The sequence below is a fragment of the Larus michahellis genome, chromosome 3, assembly GCF_964199755.1.
Source record: "Larus michahellis chromosome 3, bLarMic1.1, whole genome shotgun sequence".
In the NCBI taxonomy this organism is placed as follows: domain Eukaryota; kingdom Metazoa; phylum Chordata; class Aves; order Charadriiformes; family Laridae; genus Larus; species Larus michahellis.
In genome coordinates, this window is record NC_133898.1 from 107,649,826 (window position 1) to 107,671,992 (window position 22,167).

At 35.8% G+C, this 22,167-nt stretch overlaps 1 protein-coding gene across 1 annotated transcript in view; it reads left to right on the top strand.

The window, feature by feature from the left end:
• Positions 1 to 22,167, top strand: part of CSMD1 (CUB and Sushi multiple domains 1) — a 1,197,588-nt gene that overhangs the window by 936,726 nt on the left and 238,695 nt on the right. Inside the window, exons 22-23 of the mRNA XM_074581652.1 lie at positions 11,696 to 11,865; positions 19,098 to 19,254. Coding sequence (XP_074437753.1) covers positions 11,696 to 11,865; positions 19,098 to 19,254 — 327 coding nt within the window. The remainder of the gene's footprint in view (positions 1 to 11,695; positions 11,866 to 19,097; positions 19,255 to 22,167) is intronic.

A 22,167-nucleotide genomic window follows, 5' to 3' on the forward strand; every position in this document is an offset into this window, starting at 1 on the left:
AGACTGTTAACGTTATCATCTGGCACATTACTGTAGTTGGCAAGTTTCTCTATGTGTTGTAGGTTTAATTTCTCAAATTTACTTCAGAATAATATAATTATCATTTAAAATTACTGGTTTTGTGTTGGTATGTTTGTATATAGGTAAAAACCAAGCTATTGGAGTACAGACACGCTTCCCCTGATTATCTTTTGTCTAGTCGAGATTTGAAAACAGAAAACGATTTCTTTCCCCTTCCTTCATTGACATCCCATCCTGTATTATTATTAATCATTGCTTTGTTATTATTGCTCCAATTATTATTCCAGTGTTTTCCAGGAAAAAAAAAATTGCTAAAAGACACATTTGATTACTAATTGTGGTTATGATGGGTTATTGACACTACTTCCACATATGTAATTTATTCCCATTATGTCTCTTGCTTTAAAAGACTCGCAAATGTATCTATACGTTTATATTTATTTATGGCTGTGTGAACAAAATTGCCCAAGAGTGTGGATAGCTATTCTTCTCACTTTTTCCTTCCAGCATTTTTCTCTACCTATAACTACACAGTTTCATTTGCATTTCATAGTTGACTACTTTTTCCTGAGGACAAAGCCCAACTTTTAGAGAGTTGGTCCCCCTACAGTTCAGATCCGAGAGTAAAGCTCTTAGGCAGTCGTGCAGTTCTGCATATCCCCAAAACTCTGCCCATCTCAGAAGCTTGGTGAGTACTCGGGTCCAGGAATGAGGTGGAACAGTTCCTTAGTCTGTTCAAGTCCCTGATTCTGAGGCTAATGTCCATCTGAAGGAGACCATCACAGTCAGGTTTTGGCTGCTATCACGTGGTCTTCATTTGCCTTTTAAACAGAAACCACACAATTTTGTCTGTTACTAAGGCAGATTTCCTAGATCTTATCTAGCAAACCTGTGCTATTCTTTTAATCATACTTTTCGTACTTTCCAGTTTGCTTTATGTCAAACTAGTCAGGAGCTTTTGACTGCTCTGTATGCGGGTTGTGCTACTGTTAAAAAAGGAATTGGAAGACTCATAGGTTAAGAGAAGAAGCATTCCTAAAAAGTATTTTTTTAAGACTGAATGTAACAATTCAATGAACCAACACAATGAATATTAGAAATAGATCTTGAATCCAGAAAATACTTCCCTTCCCCACAATGTATGCATTCTTCCAACTCAGTGCCGTAGTCCAGAGGTTTCACTGTCATGCTGCAGTGCAGACTGCTGTCCCTGAACCCATGGATTTCCTGTTCCCTTCTGCAGTCTGGCATGGCTTTGGCAGTACTGAGAGGAGTTAGATGCTGCTCTGCTTCCTTTTGTTGGATACCAGTGGCAACTACCTTCTCAGGCTTGGGGGGAGCAGGGTCTCTGCAAATGTGGAAATATGACACGAAGCATTTCCAGAGATACGTAACTGATGAGGGGGTGAGGAAGAGGAGGGAGTTTAGATTGCAGCTTCAAATGCATGCATCTGGTGTACACCTAACTCATCTCCTAAGTACTTCTTGAAATGTGACTTTATCATTTGCAGGGATCCTCTAAGAGATGAGGAATGGGCCTTCTAGTTTTGGTATTCTTTATGGTGCACTCTGATAGGCTGATGAAATTCTGAACGAGGGGAGACCTTTCTTTCCCTCCTAACTTGTGAAAGGTGTGCTGTTCACTGGTTATCAAAGGCAATGGGTAAAAACCTGAGTGGAGAGACATTTACAGTGCATTGCAAGGTACAGTGCCCAAGTGTAGGTACCTCCTCTTTTCAAAAGATATTTCAGAAATTGCTAGTTCAACCTGCTGGATTTGTTGATCTCTAAGGGGTACTATACAATAAATGTATGTTTATTAGATCACAGAAGATACGTCTTTGCTCTAAGACAGTTTTAGGTACAAAATAATAAATTTAGCTTATTCCGTCCAATTCTGTCTGTTATTAATTGCAAAACTGAGGCAGTAGTAAGATTACAAGACCAAAAAAAGTGAATATTTTGTTCTATTTGTTAATAATGTTCTTTTAACTCCTTAATGTCTTCGCTAATGTGAATGGCCTTTACCTAGCCTCCCTACTCAGCTGAAGACCTACCCTTGTTATTAGAGATGGTTATTTTAGACCATTAGAGATGGTTATTTATTATTAGAGATGGTTCACAAGGACATGTAACTAAACGCTTTGATCACCTCGTCCAGGATTTAGGCATTTGGACATCACATAATAATGAGAAGGAAAGTTTGAATTAGTTCTTCAACTCTCCTTTCAGAGACTGTCTTAACTTAATTTCTATTGTTTTACCTGATTTGCATGCTTTGCATGCTGCTTCTGTCTACTTGTCTGGGTTTTCCCGGCTCACTGTCTTCTTAAGAAGCTGTGATAAATTTTACCTAGCATGTATCATGAAAATATTATTTGTACACTATTTTCAGTTCAAACTAGCCTTTCATGGTAATTATTGCATATAGTTCAAGCATAACGCATTAATACAATAAACTTGGTTTCAGTTCTTTTTGTGTCTTTGTTTTGGGTTGGGTTTTAACTTTCATTACTTCCCTGTCTCCCATTAGTCATTTCAACTGTATGGAGTGTTCCTAAAGCAAGCTGTGAAAAACTTAAAGGATAAAGCTGAAAAGAAACAACGACTTAATGTTTTTATTTCATGTTTAAGCGGTGTTTTTCCTTTATTAAATTTTACATGGCACTTGTTTTTTAATGGTGCATTAATACAGTATTTGAGTAAAATCTTCATCGTGGTATTGTTCACTGGTATTCACATTAATATCACATTAATTTATCATGTTCAGTTGTTACAATAAATACTACATGAATAATTAATGACAGGGTGCTACAATAAATTGCTGACACTCTTTAATAAGTTGTTTCTTTTTAATAGTTTAGTTAGTATTCATTGCAAAATCATCAATTATAATTAATATACTTTGTCATGTTGTAGCATTGAGTTAATTTCCATTGAGATTGAAACATAAGTGGGAACCTTGTTAGCGTGAATAGCACTGTAGATTTCTGTGAGACCCTTGAGATCTGGCATTCATTGTTTTCTTTAAATTCTCTGTAGCATAAAATTTGAATTTCAGTTCACCTCTGAGAAGTCAAACTAAGTCTGAACATTGCTATTCATTTTTAGCTACTGTTTAGGCAGAGAGAGCTCTCATTTAAGAGCTTCTCACGAGCAAGAAATTTTATATAACATCAGTAGCTGAATCTCTGAATCTTCACACAGTAATAAGGATGTGCATGTATCCAGGATACGCTGTATTTGGGAAAAATCTTTAGGTTGTTTTCTGTTCCATACAACATATTTAATGAAGTTATTTAATAGATTTTTTTTACAATTTCTATTTCTTTGTCTTATAACATGGAATTTTTGTAAACACAATTGAAAGGGTTTTTTTAATCTGTCATTTTTCTGTCAGTGTTTGACAGAAATTTGAAGATTAGTTTGAGTTAGTGTTTTAGTCTTACTGTATATGAATCTTAAAAATACGATGCAATATAGTAATTACAGGTTTTTCTTGTCTCTATTTCAAAACTGAAACTTTAATATTCAGGGAACACTAACAGATTTCAGCTGTTGCATAGTGAGCACCCTGAGTATTTTCAGAGTGAAAAGAAGGAGTGATTTGTATGAGACCTTAATCACCTTAACGTGAGACCTGGTATGAAATTTTAATCACCTGTAGTCAGAATGAATAATGATTGTCTCAGGTCACCCTTTTGCCTTCTTTCTACATTTTAAGGTTGCGTATGCTAAATATTTTTTTTCTTGATAAGACAAATAATGTAGGGTTGTTATCTTCATAGCTCATTATCAGATACTAGAGACAGTAGACAGAAATCTCCAAAACCACCTCAACAAAAAATATACTAAATCCAAAAACTGCCCTCACCTTGGATCCTGCCAATAATCCCCTGAGGCCAATTAACATAATAGGATTTGTTTTGAGAACCTGAGCGGTATTTTATGTCAGTAGCATATGGATTCAAAACTAATTAAGCAAACCTCAGAAAAGGCTTTACCTGCTGTTCAGTCCTTCCTTTCCTGCTCCATTATTTGTTGCAATGGAATGGGACCAAAAATATGGAATAAGAGGTTTATTTTCAGCAAGGTATTTCAGTAAGGTTTTCAGTGAGATATTCTAACCTTGCCGTCATCGTACAGGTGTTGCTTAAAGAATGTTGAGAGAAGCTTGCATGCACATGCTTGATTAGTGCAGTCCATAGCTGATGACCTACTTTGACTTGAAATCTATCTTAGAGAAGCAAACAAGGAGGGGGAAAAGGGAAGGAGAGAGAGAAAAAAGGGAAAGGCACTCCTCAGGCACCAGCTGGGAAGAGGAAGGAGAGAGTCCCCAGACAAGTATCTTTCCAGTAAAGGTGGTGGTGACAATTATGATGATAGTAATGACAGAAAACCTAACATCTTCCTGCTTTCTCTTTAGTGCAGTTATATTTTTCATGCAGACTTTCTGAAGCTCCTCATTGGTAGCTTATGATCCTGTTAGCACTGAATGGAGCATGTGTGGGTGCTGCAGACTAAATAGTAATTAAGCTTTGTGCATGTATATTATTGTGTAATGTTTATTGTGAATTAAAATAACTGTTATCTGCTCATTATCTGCTGTAATCCAATATGAAGCTACAGGCTAAAAGCCACCGGGTTTGGAGTGGTGCAATCTTAGCGTAGAGCTACAGGCTAAAAGCTACAAGGCAAAAGAGTGAGAAGTGGGGTGAGAACAGTATGATTTAAGAATCAACGGCAGTGACTTCTTAGGAGAAAACCAGCATAATAGCAGTTCTGAATTCAGCAGTGCCAGATGAGGACAAGAGCACTTGTGGTACCAGAGTGAAGGCACTGCCACAGCAGCCTGGCAGTGTGTAGGTGAAAAGTTACAGGCTCTCAAGTGAAGGGCTGGCTGCAGAATTGGAGATGAAGGACCATTAACACTACCAAGATTAAGGCACTGTGCAGCAGAGGTTCTGTGGAAACTCCATGTGCACCTTGGCTTGATGCAGCATCCCAGTTAGCAGGAAGCTTCATCTCCTTGCACTGCATTCAAGTTTGTACAAGAAGCTGTGCTTGAGTCCAGTCGTGTATTGTGTCTGCTCTGCAGAAGTCTCATGCTCAGCTTTAGAGAGCCCTCAGTCAATGACTGTGGAGAAACCCTAAGTTTTTGCTATTACGTGAGGGCAAAGCAAACGATGCCTGGTTCAGCTTTATCCATGACCCCTTTGCTCTTGTTTTAATGTTTTGTGACCATCCTACTGGCTAACAATATTGGCCCACTGAAACATAAAGAATTATCAACTGTTTGAGCTCAGCAGCTTCTCGTATTTCATGAACTCCTGCACAATTTTGTAAATACAAAAAATATATTCTGCGCTCAGTAGAGTGCTTTGTGGCAGAGAAGCCTCTAGACTGACGACGTACTACTTTTATTTGATCTCTTCTTTGGAGATCTGCTCAAAACTCTGTCAAACCTTTTAGCAAGTTGTATGGGAAAAAATAATAAAGCAAACTTTTCCATTAAACAAAGTTATCGCTACATTTTACATGAACTATATTTCAAAGCATTTCAAGAATCCATGAATTTGCTTTGTTTTGTAGAGTTTGTGTTCATACTCAGGAAGTGTTTGATGATCTTCAAAAGATTTACCCTCTGCAGTTTCCTTTTATCCAATTTCAAGTGAGACAATGAAAGAAGAAGAAAAAAGGTTACTTATGTAAATAGAATTTAAGTGACTTTATTAAGCAAAAGAACAAAGAATGGGGTCAAGGATCTGTTCCAGACAGATTGCTCTCACTGCAAGGGAATAAAAGAACAATTTGATAAGGTAGCATTTTACAGTCTGCTGCAGTCCTCAGCAAGGTTATAACAGACGTCTCAGAAACTGTAGTGAAACGAAAGCATATAGTTCCTGCTCTAAAACCTTTTACATGTGGACATAGGTGGAGTACACTCAATAAGAGTATGCTTTTTGAATTCTAAGGTGGATACATTCGATTTTATAATAAATAAATAAAAATAACTTTAAAAAGCATACTAGATTCAAAAGTTATAATAGCAAATTAGATTAATCTGCTTTTATCCGCTTTCCACCTTTTTGAAACATAAAGCCAGTACCATATAGATTTTTTTTTTTTATTTTAAAAGAAGATGAGTTCAAGGGACCTTGTCTTTTGGATGCTGAGGTTTGGCAGACTTCCATAGTTTGGCACGTTTGAGAAGGAAAGAATCTGAATTGGAACCACATAAGTAGCAGACATTTACAGAACAAATTTTGTTTAGTACATGCTAGTTTAAGCTATGTAACAAGCCATTTAGATTTGATGGTAGTGAATTTTTTAAGCACTAACAGCCAAACTATGTAGAAAGAGTTTTGGGATGAGATTTAGAGAATTTATTCTTCATTTAGAAACAAAAGCACAAACTTCTGTAGCACTATGAGCACATTTTTATTTAAATTAGCTACATTAAACTAGTTTGCATTACAACTCAGTTACAACACAATTTTCCTGCATACATAAGGGTGTGTTCTTAAAGAAGGTCACTATCCCTTGCTCCTCATCCTCAGTTAAGGTTGCACAGCTATTCACTGAGGACATCAGAAGGGTATCCCTTGTTCTTAAGTTGCAGATGCTTAAAATCTAATGTTTTACAATGAAAATAAAAACACATATTTGGGATTTTTTTTCATGTCTGATTGGTTCTTTTGTAGTTCTTCAAATTAGGGAGATAGATTAACTAGGATGTTTTAACATGTGAGTGTTTAGTGCTATTGCAGTGTTTAGAATCAAATTATTTTACAGTCTCAATAAAGTTTCATATTTAAATTATCCCCACTTCTTATTTATAGTCCAATTGCAATTAATCATACCCTTTTAATATGAAAACAACATCTTAATTACTTTAAGATCAGTAAAGATTATTTCTTATGGCAAATTCCGTGCCTGTCAGTGTTTGCATAATTTGAAGACTTGTAGGGACTAATACTGATATAGATGATTTTTATCAGAGGAAGGGTGCATATGGTTAATATTCAGTGAATTATATTTAATAAATGAAAATACAAGCAGGTACAAGATTTTTTCTATTGTAGGGGGCATGAGAAATCTTTTCTCTTTCATCTCTCTGGGCTGGGGAGACAGATCATTCTCCCAAGATGAGCGCAGGTCTCTGGAACTTGGAAGAAATCGGGAAGGCATCGAAGTAAAGTAGTGGCGTCAAAAAGCAAAAGAAAGCCCTTTGTAGCCAAGAACTAAAGAGCTCTTTCAGGATCGTATGATAAGATTTCTCTGCTTAACTTAAGGTACTGAAAGCCGTAGATACTCGAAGAGCACATGTGCTAGGTAAGGAATATTGAATGACATCTTTCAAGGGTTGTTGCTAGTTTTTTTTATTTTTCAGTTACCATAGGCGGATGACCCATATCACTTCCTTATGCAAAATTTCATCGCTTGATCTTTTATCAAGAATGTAAGAGATGTGGCTTCATTTCCTTTGTTTCTGTAAAAGAATTTTAAATTACATCTGATGCCTCCTAGCAGAATGATCTTGCCAATGTGGCTAAAGGCTGTTGTTTCATTTTGCGTAAAGAATTAGAGATTAATTGGAGGCGATGAAAATGGAAGTGAACATGAATATATTTTCCCAGTCTAGTAGTTTGGTACTTACGTGGTAACAGTGAATGCTGATTCATGGGTTATTTCAGAATTTTATTTCCCAACTGTTTAGTGTATGAATTTCCTTGAAGAAGTGTCCCCCTCCCCTGTTTAATGCCCTACCTGTTATGCTAAAGAGGTTAGCCAACATTTGCTCACTTTGTGACTAACTGATTTTCTAATCCCTTTATGTGAAGCAGAAGTCACAGGAGGTGCATGTTTAAATTCTCAGAGGCAAAGTGAATTGAATTTAGGTGTCACGCATTCTGGCTGCATGTGTTAATTACTGTATAAAAAAAGCAGCAGCAGTATCAGCTATTGCAGATATTTTTAAAGAAAAAAATCCATGACATTTCCTATACTGCTGAGTAAAATATTAGGGCCTTGAAGGGGAGAGATGCCTTTGGCTGCATAAGCTCTTCCTGCTGACAAGGCCAGACTCAGTATTGCTGTTCCTGGCTGCTCTTTTGAGTTTCTAGATTCTCATTATGTGTAGGAAGCTTATGCAGTTCTGGATTGCAGTGTGCATAAACTATTAGGAAAATACTCAACTGAAGTCCTTAGGGCATAAGGTCCTTTGTATATCTGGGCATTGATCACAAATGAGGCATTAGGACACCAGATCTCCAAAAGCTCCAATGGTCTGGAGAGAAAGGAATCTTTCCATGGACGGGGCCAACATTTCTCTGATAAAAAGTCACCTAAGTCTCCAGGCCAAGAAATTGGGGGAGCTAATTAAACACGGCCTTAACTTGATATCCTAACATTAGCAAAAAGCAGCAAGAAAACCTTAACCTCAACTGTCACATGTTTTGTGTAATTTTCCTACTGAGGGAGGGAAGTTGACAAAGAAGGGCTTGCTTTCCTTTAGGAACCTCTTTCTCGGGGCTGTGTCAGTGATTTACTGACTGACAAGAGATGAGCTAGGAAACTTGACTGGTGAGAGGACATGAGCAACCCTTTGTCACGATAATGAAGGGAATGATAGGGCCTGATGAAACTGCATAGCTGTCAAATATTTGCAAGGTATTTGAGAAGTGGTAGTATGCATTGAAAATGGAATATAGTTGTACGGGATGGGTTGGAGGTGTGTGCGTGCCAACTTGTGTTTGAAGAATTTTGCTATGTAATTGAATTTTAGTAAATAACTAATTGTTCATAACAGAAAGTGTGTCTGCTTCTTGCAAGATGTAGTATACTTTAGAATGGTAGCAATATATTAACTTTCGTTTGTAACCCTCATTATCCCTGATCTTATCCATCAGTACTTTTATTTGCAGATTTAGGTTGCCATGGTTTTGAACTTTGGAACATAGGCTTCTTGGAATAGGACATTTGACCAGTTCTAGATTATGGAAAGCTCATCGTACGCTTTTTCTACTACTGCATCTGTCTTAGTGGTTTACATTCAATAACTGAAATAAAATGTAGAATATTGTATGAACATTATGTAAGAAAAAAACCTTCGCTTCCATAACATTTTCTTACTTTCTTCTCTTCAGCATTTTAATTCTATATTTTCCAGTTCTTTAAAGGAGGTAGATAACAAGATACCACTGCAGCCAAAGGGAACATAGATATTTTTGCGTGGATCTTTACTTGGGCAAACATTTGTTTGCAGAAGGCTTGTGTAGAGTACTGGTGTAAACACAAGAAGCCATTGAGTAGTATGGGTCTAAACGCGTCTGCCATTAATGTTGGCATTGCTTTGAATTACATTTTATAAATTCAGTTTGTTCCACTTTCTTCCTATCAAAGACAAAAATAGCTACATATGAACATGAACACACAAATATGTATATATGTATGTATATGTAACCATCTGTAACAATTATCACATATTTGACGGATCCTTTACCAAAGAGGTATCAGAATAAAAATCTAATTCACTGGACAGTCTGCTACGGTTCTTAGAAACATTTAGACAAAGTAAAGTGACTTCAAACATGTTAGAAATACCTGGTGCATCCCACACTCCCCAACAAGGGAAGAGTTTGGCTGTCTGAAGTTTGGCGGCAGGGGTTCTTATTCCCCAACACTGTTCTGCCTATTAAATATAATGCATCTCAGGGCCTAAGTAGGCAAAGGAAAGGGAGAACATAAAGCTCTACTTTCAAATAGCAAATGAACTCTATCTAACTTATGTGCCCAATCAAAGATCCTGATCCAGCTTACTGGTGATTTCCATCTTCATTTTGCCTAAGGAGAGCCCAAATGTAGAGTAGAAATAAGGCTCTGAATAAGACTATGATTGTCCCGTTCCTCCCTTCCTTTCTTCCCCTCTTTCATCTTTCTCCCCTCCGTCCCCTCTTCCCTTCCCTGCCTTCCGCTCCTTCTCCTTCCCCCTCCTTTTTTTTCTTCAGTTTTGCTGAAGGGAGGAGGTCTAAAACAGAAAATGTCACTGGTTTTAGGCTTTTCAAAAGCAAGGAGCACATAAATTTGATGATGTCTGTCAAGGCCTTGAAAATGTAAATAAAAATTTTTAGATTTTTTTTTTGTAAATATCAACCATACATTTCTCCCTAAATATGTTTAAATTAACTATTTTCTTATATATCTTTCTCGTTTATTTTTACACTATGTTTTCAAAATGATTCTTTACATATATACTTGTTAAACTCTACTCAGTTTTACCTGAAATTGCAAACCCCCCAGACTTCCAAAAATTAATATCTTAATATCCTATGAACCCTAGAAGTCTATTTAACACTTATAGGAAAAAAAACATGTATTTTTAAAAACCTATCACATCTTCGATAAAAAATATCTGTTGATTTACAATTGTATATTAATTTATTATATACGTATATGTATATATGAATTGTCATAACAGGTTTTCTTTGGGCTTTTTTGTTTTGTTTTTTTTTTTTTTAATATAGAATGTGTTGGGTTGGAAGGGACCTTTAAAGGTCATCTAGTCCAACCCCCCTGCAGTAAGCAGGGACATCTTCAACTAGATCAGGTTGCTCAGAGCCTCATCAAGCCTGGCCTTGGATGTCCCCAGGAATGGGGCCTGCACTCCTCTCTGGGCAACCTGTTCCAGTGTCTCACCACCCTCATTGTAAAGAGCTTCTCCCTAATGTCTAATCTAAACCTACCCTGCTCTAGTTTAAAACCATTGCCCCTCGTCCTATCATATACAGAATTTTACCAAATACTGAATGAGATCTGAATGATGTTTAGGTCAAAATCTATATTTAACACTGTATATTTTATCTTTAGACAGAACAATGACATATAAATATCAGTCTCATCCATAGTATTAAATATTTGTTTGAATAGTACACCAATATTATTTTCTATGTGCTGAAATTTATATTGAACATTTGGAATAATCTTATTAGTCTGTATTCAGAACTGAAACTGAGCCCATGGGCCAGAACAGACCACTATTCCTATGCTTTATTGTTTCCTTTACTGGGGAGCAATGACAAAAATATCTACTCCTGTCCGTAAGAAAAGAAGGGAGCTGTCTGCTTGGCCCTGACTGATGTCCGCAAACGTTTGTTTGGTTTTTAGTTTTTATGCCTGGTGTAGAAAAAAAATATTCAAATGCTCTTGATTTATTGCCAGATTCTTTTATCTCAGCAGCTCATTGTTTGCTTTTTCTAATACTTATTTGGAAAGCTGAACAGGGGAGTAAGTGAAATCAATGTTATATTTATTTGAAATGTTACCACAATAACTATATTTCAATAAAATATCCAATTTCTATGAAAACCAGCTGACTTGAATTATCAATTAGTCTGATGGGAAGACCAAGGGATGAATTGAAGGTAAAGGGAATTACATAAAAGCACTAAGTGCGCTTAATGAATGTACGCAGGGAAATGCAGGAGATAGCAATTTTGGTAGGGTTTCTAGGAGTTTGTTCTACAGATCGAATCTGACAGAAACATACTTTTCCTAGGTTGCCCGTTAGAGTTTTCATAGAGTCTAAATATTACTGTAAATAACCCATGTTTTCTTGAAATGGATAATTCACTACTATTTTTTTTTTTTTTTTCAATGTGTCTGTTTTCTTTAGCTGAATGTGGAGCAACTGTCTCTGGAAATGAAGGAACATTGCTGTCTCCAAATTTTCCTTCTAATTATGACAACAACCATGAATGTATCTATAAAATTGAAACAGAGGCTGGAAAAGGGATTCATCTTAGAGCCAGGAGCTTTCAGCTGCGTGAGGGAGATATTGTTAAGGTAAAAAGAAGACAATCTCACTTTCTGCCATGCTCAACATTCACATTGTATGAACAGCTCCATTTTTAATACCAATTATTTTTATTTTTGTTTCACTTTCTCATACAAAATGAATGAATCCGATGTGGATAGCATTACTTTCTTTATACTAGATTCAATTATTTATACTAGATTCAAAGAAACTATAGGTGACGTTATGTGTTTAGTTACGTTTGAAGTGGGTTAAAATCTGAAAAGAAAACCTTAAATGTTAACTTGGATTTTGAATACAAATTGCCTATATTCTTTTCTGTTTGCAGTAATCTTTGTAGGTGTAGCATGGCAATTGCTTAAAAAAGTTTTTAAAGGTTTTAATTTTGGTACATTTGTGGTACATTTTTATTTTCTTATTTTATTTGTCTTGCACAGAACTGTTTTTTTTTTTAAATTAATTACTTTGCTCATTTGAACAGAAAGAAGCTAGCTAACATATAGTGTTGTAATATTGACTAAAACTGTAATTACAGAAGGTGGTTTTCATTCCTTATGTTGTAGGTAGCCTTTGAAACTTGGCCTAAATATGTACAGATTTTGAACATGTAATGTACTTTTACACAGCATGGCCATAATCTGTCTTTTCTTAATAATTGCTGCTGCATTCTTGTATGTACTGAAAATCATCTGACGTTCATCTGAAGTGTTGAGCATACATTAACTTACTCTTTCAAATGTATGTCTCTAAATTTTACAGAGTTAATTGATACTTCAAATCACCAAGTATTGAAGATTCAATTAGCAACTTGCTGTCTGGGGATCCCACAGCAACGCGTTTAACATGCTAGAAATTGCTGTCTACATTTCCAACTTGATTTTACTATTTTTTATTTGCACTGAATGCTTCCCACAAGGAGTTTAAGACATCATTGTTATGGATCAAATTTTGATGGCCATACCTTTATCCATTTTGCCATCTTAAGAGACTCCTTATGTAAATAAGCAGGACAATTCAATTTGAAGTTATACATTTCCTGCAAAGTACAAGGCATTCGGAGACAAGATGAAGGTGGGGAGAGAAAAAAAAAAAAAAAAAGACTTCTCTTTAAGTATTGTCTTTATTAATCTAGACATTCACCTATTTTTTGTTTTTCCTGTTCTTTTAGCAAGTACAGACTGGATTAGACAATGAAATAAGCAAAACTTTAAGAATCCCCAAAACTATTAGAAAGTTACAATCAAAAGAACAGCATTTTCTGTTTTCATCTTTACCCGTAAAATCAATAATAATTGCCTCCGTGCTTGTGTGTCCACCATGTTTGAAACACTGCAAGACCTTGGCCTATGGTTTCCTGTTTAGATCAAAGAGAATTGAGTAGGTGGGCAAAATATGTGGTCTATATTGTCCTTTGCTCCCATCTTCCGTGGTCTGTGGTCTGACAGTGCAGATTCCCCAAAGTATTTTTGCACTGAACAGATGCAGCAGACAGGGAGGAACTTAATTGCCCACTGAGCTGCTTGGATACGGTACATAAGCCTCCCAAAAGCTTTGCACATATCAAGTTTATAAATAATTTAATAAACTACCTGAACAAAAGAAAATCTTAGGAAGCCCTAAACAAACATTCAAGAAACTCAATTATGCTTCAGAACATGTCATGAATAATGTCAAGCGTACTTAGAGATATTCCCTGGAGATATAAGAAGGATTTGCCTGAGAGAAAGCTGTTCTGAGCAATGTTAGATACTTTCTTCTTTCATAGATCTGTTATCACAATACTCCTGAGGATCCATGGGAAGCAAAGGCAAAATTGTGGTGATGTCTGTACTGCAAGGCTTGTTCTCTGGTTCTGGGGCAACTGGCACGGCACAACTTCCAGTTATATAATTAAATTCTCTTCCCCACAGCCTCCCCATAACATGTATTTATAAAAAATAAAGTCTACTTCCTCTCTGCTCCCATGCCAGGATGTCCTTATACATATATCCATTGGAATCAGCCCTTGTTCTAGCTCCAACACTTTACCCAAGCATCCTCTGGAAGACTGCCAAAAGGAGCAGGCCAAAATCTTGACTGAAAATGTGCCGGAGGTTGATCAGAGTGTACAACTGAATATTAATGTTTGGGGTTGTGTCCCAGCTTTGTTTATATCAGTGGCTAAAGTATCTCTATTATTCAAGTTTTCTAAACTTGTCCACACAGCTTCTGATTTCTTTAGTTAATCTATAGGAGATATTCTTCTAGACTCAAAGAACGTTCTTTCCAGCCTTGCCATGCATCATGAGATGATACTGACTGCCTGCTTACCACTGGAAAGACACTTTGTGGTGATTTACTATCTGCTAGATGAAAGCAGGGAACAGTTCAGGAACCTCACATAGGAAGCCAGCATGAAGAATTTTTGTTTTCCAAAACAATGCCAGTTATCTTAGAAACATAAGAGTTACTTTGCCGAGTTGAACCAAGTGGTCCATCAAGCTCAGTGTGCTTTCTCTGATAATAGTGATAGGTGATTTTATTTGGGTAAAATATGCAAACTTGGCCCTTATGCTTCCCCAACATCCACAGATGTTGCGTTAAGTTAGACCACACTTCGCTGTCTCTTCCATCTGCTACTGACATGTTGTCTTTGAATTTTGGTAATGGGTTAAATTAGTGGATACTACTATTTATTTTGTTATGTTATTTTATTTTTTTTTTATTTTACTTCCCCAAAATGATTTAGATTTGTTCCTTAACTGTGGTTGCGTGCTTCGGTTATAGCTTACTTTAAGCAAATATATACTATCTACTCTTTTCTCCCTCTTCCCTTTCCTGTCCTGTTTTGCATGGGAAGGAGATCTGAGCATGTGGAACAGAAATAAATTTTCCTGTGCTCTCACCAGATCTACAATCTGTGCAGTTGGGAAATTAAGACACTCTCCAGAGGCTCACCCTTCCCACAGCTTTGGCAGGGCTGTGGATTTCTGAAGTTTGCTTTCTTTCCTGTCTGTACCCTAAATATGAGCAAAATATGTTATGAACATCAGCCTTCTATCTTGTGTCTGCGTGGAAGAAAGCCCCAAGACTGCCTTACAGGCAGCTTGCAAGGGATGCACTAAGGCTTAGAATATTTATAAACCTCATGCTGAAATATAGGGCATTAAAACCAAAGTGGTTTTAAAGAAAATATGTATATATGTAAAGTTACATTGGGTGCCAGTGCCCAGGCACCAGCAGAGGGGGCTGCAGGGCGGCCTCTGTGAGGAGAGGCGGGGGCTGCCTCGGGCCGGACACAGCCGGTTCCAGCCGGCTCCGACCCACCCCCCGCAGGGCCCGGCTGAGCCCCGCAGCCATCTTGTAGAAAGCGTATTTAAGAAAGGGTAAAAAATGCTGTGCAGCACTCTGTGAGAAACAGTAATGAGGAAAAAAAGGTGTGAGAAGCAATCCTGGTAACACCAAGATCAACCCACCACAAATGTCTTATGAACTGTACAATATCACTATTTGTTTGAGGTAGGATCACTAGGAATTCCATGAAGACTGAATGAAAATATTTGGGAATATATATAGGAATATGCATAGCAATGTCAGGAAACTATACAGGAATTATCTCTCAAACTATCAAAGCAATATTTTAAAAGCATTTCCCTTTGGGATGATTTTATGCCATAAAGATCTCTGCAATTAAGGAAAATTGCCAAGTTTAGTTGTAAGTAATTTCTTTTTACTGTCAGAACGAGGAACTGGAGTTTAAGAAAATCAAGCCTTCTCCTTCAGGTGAGTCTGTTTTCACATACCCACAGCAGGTGCAGATACATTAGCACCGTTACTAGAGCATTTCGCCTCATGAATAATCGTAGCACTGTCCTTTTATCTCACCTGCATATTTTAATCCCAGCAGTAAAGCACTTCCCTTTTAGTTCCTCACAAACGTTAGGTTGACTTACATCCATAACGTTAAACTCTACAATTTTACAAAACACGGTGGCTCACTCAAACTGTCTCTCAGGCCCTGGCCTATGCAGCTCCTGGATTAATGCTTTCTCAGGAAAGATTTGTGAGGGTGTTAGTAGGTCTGCATTAAATGTGTGCCAGGGATGAACTGACAATAAATACTACGTAGGCAGTGTAGTGGTGGTGAATGGATTCCTACTCTGGCACTGTTTACTTGCTTTGAAAATATGAACGACCTTCAGCTGTATATATTCAACTAGGTTTACTGTTGGCACAAGGGGGAATATTGAGGCTGTGGTGCATAGGGAATTACAAATACTTTGCAAGGCTATTTCTGACATCAGTAAGACAGTGCACATGAGGAAGGGTCAAAGCTAATGATTTCAAGGAGAATACATGCAGGTTAATGACTGTAAGTCACGGAGAAAGCTTTCTATAGCTGTGGCAAAGTTTGAATTAGAATTAGTGAGAAGGAAGTCTGAATTCAAGTAAAGAAACAGAAACAGAATACCATTTTGAGGCATATGGCAAAACTGAGTACTTGGATTATCTGTTTATTTTAAAGCTTATGCTTTCTCACTCACTAACATCTCTCTTTAAGTGTCACTTGAAATTTCTACTTATGGTGAAATCTTTATAATGCAATCACCATAAGTTTGTTAGAAGTAAGAGGAAAACCAGAATGTAGTTTCATGTCATTCATCTGTTTGACCAAATAGACCTTCCTTATTTCTTCATGACAGAGAAAATAATGCTTAGTAATTGTAGCATGTGAATTATTATTATTTAGGGTTCTCCTAAGTAAGTTAAATGTATGCAGTTTATATTAGTTAATAGCTACAATGCCTACACTAGTGTATTAAACGTTCTCTTGCTCTGGAGGCAGTCACATATGACAGAACACAACGTTTACACAAGCTGCCTATTGTCAATGGGTCTGTGGCCCACCCACAACCAAGAATTGTTAGGGAAGATGCATTTTCTTTCCCAGGATGGTTCAAAGAAGTTATCAGTATAGGCAATGGAAATTCAATGTTTATATTTGTTCACTAACATGGTTTCAATTACTAGAGTAGACATGTACCTAGTTACGTCTGTAATGTTAACAATAGGTGGACAAGTGTCACCTGTTAAAAATTGTCACGGCTTTTTTTACAGCTTTTTTCTTTTTATTACGTGATCCTTCTTATCTCATTTTTATTTCATAAACCAATGTTTTCATTTGTGTCTGGATTCATCTTGAGAGATACTATTATTTAACTTGCTGATCCTCAGGTAGCAAGAGTATCTGTAAAAGTCAGTGAAGTAGAATACTGTTGGAACAGGATGTCTAAGCGACAACTGTAGTAATTAGCTGTTATTTTTTGCTTTTAAATAAGAATAAAAATCACTTTTATTTTAACATAGCATTTTTTGTTAATGACAATTAAAAGTAGATAGTTCCATTCAAAGTAATATCTCTCAAACCAAGTAAAATGTATCTGTGCTTTTTTCATAATATGTATGAGCAGAATGTTATTAAAAAATAAATCTTATGGTGAACGAATGCTTATTTATTTTGTACAAGAGATTTCCAGCTCTGTAAAATAAAGTGTAATCAGTCCATGAAAGTGATCTGTAGTTCTGGCCCAGGACAATGGTAGAAACTTGGAGGCATTTTTTTCAGATACTCAGCACAGCTTAAAGTCATATTTCTGCCAAGAGGTAGACATTAAGTATGTGTTAGTGCTCACACGAATCTTAAATATAATTGATTATTGTTCTACTAATGGATAGCATAATATGTTATTTTCAAAATCTTCTTTTAGGGAAGGTCATTATTTATATCTGTATATGATTATTAAACTGTATTTATGCTTTTATCTTAAAAAATATTTATGCATGTTGTTTTTATTATTTTCTTTTTTTAATGTTGGTACTTGAGATGAATGAGGTACTTTCAGGACATTCACGAATATTGATAGTATGCTGGTATTTTCATCACTGAGAAAACAGCTCTGCTTTTAACTGTTTGTCATCATCCATAAATGTATTCCATGGCCTGTCCTCTCAGAAGATGCACTTCTAAATTTCATTAGTAGATCTAACTGTACATTCAAACAGGAAGTAGTTTCTGTGACTCAAATGTAGCAATTTAGATTGTTAAATGGGTCACTGCCTACTTTTGGCTGGAATCACTATAAATCCTCACTGTACCACAAGGTCTGAGAATGGAGAGGTGAAGATCCTTAGAGATATTTTTTTTTTTATTAAAGATATTTACTGAAATTGTAGCTTTTGAACTATTTATCTACAGTCACTCTAGGACGTATGAGATCAGGGTAATTATCTTTTACTTCATATTAGAAACCAGCTGCTCAGATTCATTACTTGCTTTTGTATAAACATTCACATGACGTATGGTATACGTTTTCAAAGTATGAAACACACTCCAAATTTGCCTATTTTTCCATGAGAAAGTACAGATAATTTATTTAATGTAAAGAAAAAAATAGCTTTTTTTTTAATTAATCTTGAGACCAAAAAAACCCATAGAAGACTATTTTGGCACTTGATGGCTTTCAAGGCTTTACGATAAGCAAAAATAATTTTTCACCCTCTAGCCAATACTAACTCTTTGTACTTGTCCTGTATTGGTGAACAATCAAAAGGACGTTCTTATTAATTCTAGGATGAAAAATCACAGAGGTTAGTACTGTTGATTTTGTCTTCCTTTGAAATTTTCAATAAAGTAACATGGTAAATAAAAACCTCACTACACTTAGTTTGGAAATAGACTCACATATATTTTTGAAGACCTATCTTTCTTTGTTAAAACCTAGAGTAAATCAAAAAATACTGCAGGCTCAGAGTATGAAATAAAAAGTGACAGATCGACTTTAATACCTCAGTTCTGCTGTTGATATCTCCAGACAGGAGAGAATAGAGTAGAATGGGGTTTACCTCTTACAGCCTTACTTCAATGGTGATTTCAGAAAGTATACTTCTGTTAGCCTTTGTGAATAATTGCGAAAGTTAATCTGAGCTTATGAAACCTCAAAAGATAAAAGTGATGTATAAATATTAATTTCATTCAAGATGAGCTCACAATACTGAAAAGGAAAGAAGACTATAAAGCACCTTAAGGGTGACAGAATATTTTATATTTCACTAAACTGCATAACCAACTGATATATGCCTCACAAAATGGAAACGTTAACTTTTTGGAGAAACTATTGGCCATACATAGCTAAATTTGGAAGTATTGTATAAAGATAAACTAATGTTTTTCAAATACTTAGACTTAATGTCCAATTTCATACTATTATTTTACTTCTACAAGGTGTATGATGGAAAAGACAGCTCTTCACGCTCTCTGGGAGCCTTCACCAAAAATGACATGATGGGAGTTATCCTTAATAGCACCTCTAACCATTTGTGGATAGAGTTTAATACCAATGGATCTGATACTGACCAAGGATTTCAGCTCACTTACACAAGTAAGTAGGTCGCAAATGTGGTCGGATTGACTGTTCTGTGGGGAAATATGTATTTCTCAGCTGCAGTGATTTCTCATGAAATGGTGAAGATAATTTCCTAGAATGTACTGTGATGAGCAGGCTTAATTTTAATTGCCTACATGGCTGGATAGGTGTTAGTAATTAGTAAGACCATTACTAAAACGAAAATTGTAACTTTATAAATTTAGAAAGCATTATTATTTTGAAGATTTAGCAGTGAGGTTTAAAAAAGAGTGAATTGTGACATATGTGGGTTGAATAACACATAATAGCATGTTAGTGTTATACTGCAGCAGAAAACTTATTCAGAGCCAGGTTTTAAAAATGGAACATTCAATCCCTGCAGTCAAATTAGGAAAAATAAAGAGTACAAATAAGAATAAAAAAAATACAGTGTGCCTGGTTGCACACTCTTATCTGTCCCAACTGCTTGTCAGATCAGAGTAGAGTATGCTGAGTGAACAAGTTTTGATGAACAATGCACTTGTCCCACAGTTTGCATGTAATTAATTTGAGTAATTTAGCTGGCAAAAGAATGAGTCTTTTAGGGGGGATAATTTTGAGGATAACTAGTTTGTTCCCAACATACATGAACAGATACTTTGCCCAGGTTTCAAGGAATCTCCAAATCTCCAAGGAATCTCAAATTTATATTCCTTGAAATAAGTTTGCCTCCAACTTATTGCCTTTAACATCAGCTTCCATGAGCTCCTGTTGAATCCTGCAGACCAGAGCACCAAATCATACTATGTCACAGAAATAGAGTCATACTCTTTCTAGTCCTTCTGCTGGTTTCCCTTTGGATTGGAACCAGCTGTGGAGTAAGCAGAAATCGTTCACTTTCCCTTCTGTCTTTCTGCTGTTCCTGGTAAATCTGAAATCTTATCATCCTACCTTTAGCGTTTTTTTCTTAGAGAACCATAAAGGAAAGGAAGGTTTCTTTGGCTAGATGAGATGTATTTGTGATTTCTTCTTTTTTATTTTTTCTTTTTTTTTTTTTTTAAGTCTAGATAGTATTTTTTTATGTATATCATTTTATGTTTCAAAATGCAGAAAGGATTACTAGGCAAATCTACTCTGACTTGCCCAGAGAGACTGCAGAATTTTTTCTTTGAAAATAGGAACAAAACATTTGTTTTGAAAATAATCTTATTTTAAGGGCTCTGATTTCAAGGGACCTGAACCAGTTCCCTTCAAATCCTGCTACAGTGATAAGTTCTACCAACCATTTAGAAATAGTATTTTATTTAAAGATGGAATTTTGCTTAATTTCTGCATCCAATAGCTTGATTTTATTACACTTCCATTTGCAATTCTCATAAGATTTACTCTCCCGTACCAGATTTTTCTATGTAACTTAACATATAATTTGTGACTTAAGGCTTTTTTCCTAGCTGTTCAATTAGTTTTGAATCTCTGTTTTCAATACTTCCAAGTATTTTCACATTTTCTGAAGTGTGTAGACAGAATTTGACTCAGTCTTCTAACAATAATCTTAACAATACTGTGTACAGAGGCAAAACTTACTTTCCTATGTCTTCATAATGTTGTTCTTTTTTTAGTATATCATAGGATAAATTTGCGTCAGTTCAGGTTGAAATGTTTATCTGTTATGACTTTTCCTCCTGCCTGCTCTCACATGAGGCAGTCCTCATTTGTAAATACAGTCTAATTCCTTACTTTTCACATGTATTTTTAGGAGTCCAAATTCAAGACAATACACTTTGAGATAGTGACCTTCTAACCAGGTGACTTCTGTAAACTGTAACAAGAAAATATGTTGTATGTTATTTCCAAACATCTCAGTGTGGGATTTTTCATCATTTATAAATCGATATGAGGAGAAGATGCATTCTTTTGCAATGCTTAGAAAATTGGATGCAGTGCTAACTGTTTGGTTTTTTTTCTGAAGGAGTTAAATCCTAGCAATATTTTAAAAATTAGATATAGCAGAAATTTAAAGTCATTATTTGATGGGATCGGAGTTTTTGGTGCAGTTCCAATGCAGTTACTAAACAAATGTGTCCATTCTGCATTTGGTAAACATATCAAACACAAAATGATAATTATCTGTTTGGATTAACCAAGTTGTAGTTTACAGCTGGAATTAACTTCCCTGAAAGATTACTTTGCAATTTATTTATTCATTTTTCAGATTGAAATCTAATACCAGATACTTTAAAATTACTAAAACAAAGAAAAAAGATAAAAGAGTGTTAAAATGTGATCTCACTGAAAGCAAAGGAGAAATATGTATGCTGGAGTGAATGAAATTGAATAATGAATATCATAAGACTGTTAGAAATAGCTAGAAATGATGGTGTAATAAATCTAGTGGTAAATCAGTTTTGGTTGTTCCCTATCTCATTGATGAGTTCTTGCTGCCCACAAGGGATACCTCAACTGCCCTTAATTGTTGGTCTTTTTAGTACTTTTCTTCCCATTAATGCTATTGAAATTAAGATTAGTGCAGCTTTGAAGCTTGAATTTTAGAACCATTGCAATATACTATTATAGAGACTAACTTAAAAGGTTACTATTTCAGTTCTGTGCCCTTCCATCTTTTTTAACATTGAGAATTCCGTAGATGATGTTAAATTTACAAATATGACAGAAGAAAAAGCTAGTGATCCATGAGAACACAAGTGTGGATAAAGAAAATTTTATTTCTGTTTTCAGGATCTCATTACTGACATAATAAAACAAAATTCTATACACTCAGAATCTGAGTGGTTTGTGTAAATTGTAGAAATCAGAATATAAGCAGATATTAAAAGGAAATCTATAAGGGATTCAAGTTCTATTGAAATCTGCTGTACAGGAAATTGCTTCAGGGTAAGAACAATACTGAGTGGAAGCTAGAAATTATAGTCATTTTATTCTTTGATCTGT